General features: G+C 36.4%; 1 protein-coding gene across 1 annotated transcript; it reads left to right on the plus strand.

The window, feature by feature from the left end:
- Positions 1-265: 265 nt before the first annotated feature.
- Positions 266-1,249, plus strand: LOC129505136 (olfactory receptor 226). The gene has a single exon (XM_055318090.1). It carries the CDS (start codon positions 266-268, stop codon positions 1,247-1,249), a length of 984 nt encoding a protein of 327 aa, XP_055174065.1.
- Positions 1,250-5,125: the final 3,876 nt, after the last annotated feature.

Genomic DNA, 5,125 nt, shown 5'->3' on the forward strand with positions numbered 1-5,125 from the left:
AAGTATTTATCAGTATACGCTTCTCCAAGGGCCATAACAGACTCTTATCCTATCCCCAAATGAAGCAGTTTACTTTTTGTTCACTTTTGTCTTAGCTCATTTCCATATTACAGAAGAAAGTGATGGCTTCAGTTCAGTGATGAATTACATGTGTTGCATACATTCTATCAATATAAACCCACCAAGAGAAAAGCTGGGTTCTTGCTGTTGCCTCCTGAAGATCCTCTGTTCTCTCTCCTAAAAAGCAGTGGGTAAGACTGACACCATGGAGCAGAGCAACCAGAGTGGAAGGGTAAGTGAGTTTGTGTTGCTGGGCTTCCCAGCTCCTGCACCACTGCGGGCACTTTTATTTGCCCTTTCTCTGCTAGCCTATGTGTTGGTGCTGACTGAAAATACACTCATCATTATGGCAATTAGGAGCCACCCCACCCTTCACAAACCCATGTACTTTTTTCTGGCGAATATGTCCTTCTTGGAGATATGGTATGTTACTGTCACTATTCCGAAGATGTTAGCTGGCTTTGTTGGGTCAAAACAGAGCCATGGACAGCTAATCTCCTTTGAGGGCTGCATGACACAGCTCTACTTTTTCCTGGGACTGGGCTGCACTGAGTGTGTCCTTCTTGCTGTTATGGCCTATGATCGTTATGTGGCCATCTGTCATCCTCTCCACTATGGTGTCATTGTCAGTGGCCGGCTGTGTGTGCAGCTAGCAACTGGCTCCTGGACTGGAGGCTTTGGCATCTCCATGGTCAAAGTTTTTCTCATTTCTCGCCTCTCCTACTGTGGACCCAACATCATCAACCACTTTTTCTGTGATGTCTCCCCATTGCTCAATCTTTCATGCACTGACATGTCAACAGCAGAGCTTACAGACTTTGTTCTGGCCATTTTTATCCTGCTGGGGCCACTCTCTGTCACTGGGGCCTCCTACATGGCCATCACTGGTGCTGTAGTGCGCATTCCTTCAGCTGCTGGGCGCCATAAAGCCTTTTCCACCTGTGCCTCTCACCTTACTGTTGTGATCATCTTCTATGCAGCCAGTATCTTCATCTACGCCCGGCCAAAGGCACTCTCAGCTTTTGACACCAACAAGCTAGTTTCTGTACTCTATGCTGTCATTGTACCATTGCTTAACCCTATCATTTACTGCTTGCGCAATCAAGAGGTGAAGAGAGCCCTACGCCGCACTCTGCACCTCTACCAGGGCCAGGATACTAAGCACAGGAAAGCTAGTAGAGGTGGATAGAAAATGCTCTTAAACTTGGAATCTATATCTTCTATGAAGTCCAGAGAAGCTCTTATGACCTAAATTAGGGACTAGGGTTCAAAAGCACCATCAAGGAACTAATCCAGGAGGAGGAAGAAGAGGGATGGATTGCAAGCTGGCACCTGGCTGGATTTCTGCAGGACGGCACTGTAAATACATGCTAGAAATTCTCATGTTATCTGCTTTATTATAATTTACATAGAACAGGTTCATGAATAATGCATCCTGGTGGGGTGGAAAGGATTGAATCTGAGAAGACTGATTGCCCTTCAATATTTAAATAAGCAAACAAATGCAGAACTCGTATCTCTCTAAATGACCTTTCCTGGATTTGCTCTTTGCTTTAATTCTGAGGCTGAAAGTGTAGAAAGGGAAAGCAGAAGGAGGAAGCCATTCAAGGAACCACAGGCTTCCTTATGGAATAGTATTAGGAGACTTCTGGTAAGATTTCTTTTAGCCACAAGCCACTGACTGTAGCCTATGAAGTAGCAGACACCCAGGTGATTATTCTATTATGAATTACAAAGGCAAGCATATAGGAAACTGAGAATTTTTGTGTTGGAAACATATCACCTCTTTGACTACAGGGATTTCTAGCTTCATTTCCTGATTTACCTAGGTCAGTGCCCACATGGAGCTAGTGACTGAGTGCAGTTATTTATTCAATCTTCTGTCTCCATAATTAGGGAATTATTATACTATAAACTTATAGTTTATACATTAAATGAAATAATATGTAGGTATTAAAATAACATGATCTACACAGCACTAGTGACAGAAAAATATTACATGAAAATATCAGGTTATATAACAGCAAAAAAAGTATCAGGCTTACCAATGGATAAGGAAGATATGATATAGATTTATATACACATACACACTGAAATATCAGTCTTTTAAAAGGATGAGATGTACCATTTGCAACAATATGGATGGACCTAGTGGCATTAGACTAAGTGAAATAAATCAGATCAAGACAAATACCATATGATTTCATTCATATATGGAACCTTAAAAAACCCACAAACGAATAAACAAACAAAAAGTAAAATTATAAGTACAGAGAACTAACTGGTGGTTGCCATAGGGAGGGTGGGTACAGGATGGGCAAAATGGGTGAAGAGGAGTGGGAGATATAGGCTTTCAGTTATGGAATGAACAAGTAACAGGAATAAAAAGCAGAGCATTGGGAATACAGTCAATGATACTGTAATAGTAATGTAGTAAAACTGATGGTAGCTACACTTGTGAATGTAGCGTAACATATAGAGAAGTCAAATTATTATGTTGTCATCAGAAATTAATATACCATTGTATGTCAAATGTACTCAAGTTTTAAAAATAATTTTAAAAAAGATTGTGACAGCCCAGCATAAAACTAAGCATAGGCTTTAAAAAAAAAATTTAAGTAGGCTCCATGCCCAGCATCACCTGGCTTAAACTCATAACCCTGAGATCAGGACCTGAGCTTAAGTCAAGAATTGGACACATAACCAACTGAGCCACCCAGGTGCCCCATGCATGTGCATTTCTGAGCGAAGAATACTGTGAAACAGCACAGATATTATACTTGTGAAGCAGATCCTGGATCTACCTGCAGAAACACATCTAAAATCTGACCATCTCAAAAAAAAAAAAAGAAGAAGAAGAAAAAGTATCAGTTTTATTTGTTTGTTTAAATTAGACTAGAAGGAAATTAACTGAAATGTTAGCTGTAACTATGCAATGTAGCCCTTACTCTTACAAATTGCATTCTGTGGAAAAGGTGTTGTTACCAATATTTATTTAAATAAGCATTTATTACCTAATAAAATGTACAACTTTGTTCATCTGGACAGAGGTGACAGGGTTATCTCAATACGATTTTTAGAAATTTAGCTCCCAAGACCAGAACCCTGAGGACAACAGTCTTCAAGAAGCTTTCCTCTCCAGATGTGGGAGTCTTCTGTTGTTGCAGCCTGTCTTTCCATAATTTTCTGCTGCTTAATAAAGTATGAAAGGCTACTAGCAAGGAAATAAAGCATTATTTGCTAGTTGCTAATTATTAAAAATTCTAATATAACATTCATATCTTTTGTGCCAAAACAATTACATAACCTTATAAGTATTTTTATTATAATTTATTTTTATATTGTATTATGCTATTGTAATTTATATTTTAATTTATATTTATAATGACTAGATATAAGTTCATCAAAAGCTTATCTCCCAACTATGTCCATAGAACAAATTTCTGAAATGGGGTTACAGTTGTGATTGGAGTGCCATCCTCTGGGCATCACTGTCTAGCTCCTTATAGGTTAACTGATTAGTAGGAAGTAAAAAGATGATGTTGATTTTCTTCATTGTGCTCTTTTTATTTTCCAAGCTTTTCACAGTAAAATGCATTATTTTTTGAGTTTTAAAAAAACACCTCTAATCCTGATTTCAAAATTTAAAACCAATTATTTTAGGTATAGGAAAAGTGTTTAGCAGTTTCCTGCATATATTCATTTTTCTATAACAATGAATGAAAAGATATTTAAGTCCATGTGAATTATGGCAATATCAAAACTTCTCTTGACTTGGACTGTATTTTCATAATTAAATGATCCTCATAGTTCATTTTGAATTTGATGTCATAAAACCTAAGATTGTTCACATAAACTATTAATTTTCAGATGAAGTATTTCTCATCCTCCATTGATTAATTAATCCTGCCCCAAACCTAGATAGAGTACTTTATATTATCCTTGTTACATTTGATCATGTTTGTCTCAGACCATGTTTATAGTCTGCCATTCTTTAAAAATACAGCATAGATAATGTGACTATTTGATAATTTCCTTTTTAAAGGACAGTGTCTGGGAGAGTCTCTAATCTCCTTGATCATTATAGGAGGTAAGAGTACTGATCCAGACTGGGTCTTTCAGGTAGGAGAGATAGAGTGGCCAGAGGTAACTCACATCTACAGAACAAATGAGGACCAACATAGAGGGCCTCTATGCTCAAAAATATCTACTGGTTCCCGTCACCTTTGATAAACTTGTTTTGTCTGCCTTTCAAGTTTCTTCACAGTGTGGTCTGTTTTCTTTTTGGTCTTCTTCCTCCCTTTTGGTCTTTAATTTCTTGCCTATTACAACATTGTGCAGATGAATTTTAGATTGATTTTTTTACTTGAACTTTATAATCCAATCTTTTTATAATTTGCTAACATTTCACGTTGAACAGAGTCAGAAAATATCCAAGAAACTTTCTGGAAAAGAACATTTTAGAAATAACAGTTCTTCTATAGCACTGAAAACTCTGTTTTCCTTAAAAAGCCCTATAGTTATGAAATATAAGTAAAGACTGAGAAACTATCAGAAGGTATTTAAGGGACAAAATACCTAAATGGAATGTGATATTTTAGTTTGAATCCAGTGACATAAAAAGAATAAGGAAAAAGATGTAAAATCTGAATAAAACCTGGAGTTTAGATAACAATAATATACCAGTTTGGGTTTCTTACATTTGAAAGTGTACACGGCAATGTATTGTAATAATAATAGGGGAGACTAAGACTGGGGGAGGAGAATATGAGAACTTTCTTTACTATCTTTAAATTTTTTCTGTAATACTAATATCCCAAAATAAAATTTTATTTAAATGAGAAATAAATTATTAGTCTTTTTATACCAAATAATTTGATTGATTTCAATGACTTAATACTAAAAGTAAGTTGTCCCTTTTTTCTCATGTCAATACATACAGCAAACATTTGGCTTTGATGTGTTAATGCTGAAAACTTCTTTTTTAAATTTTCCTGGATTTTTAATTCTCACGAAATTCAAACTGATGCTGTTTTATTTTGCTGATTAATAAGAGAAAGAGTAT

The sequence above is a fragment of the Nyctereutes procyonoides genome, unplaced genomic scaffold (genome assembly GCF_905146905.1).
Source record: "Nyctereutes procyonoides isolate TBG_1078 unplaced genomic scaffold, NYPRO_anot_genome, whole genome shotgun sequence".
Classification (NCBI taxonomy): Eukaryota; Metazoa; Chordata; class Mammalia; order Carnivora; family Canidae; genus Nyctereutes; species Nyctereutes procyonoides.

Excerpts from the sequence above, each read along its gene's own strand:
- LOC129505136 (XM_055318090.1), top strand. The coding sequence starts at position 266 with ATGGAGCAGAGCAACCAGAGTGGAAGGGTAAGTGAGTTTGTGTTGCTG.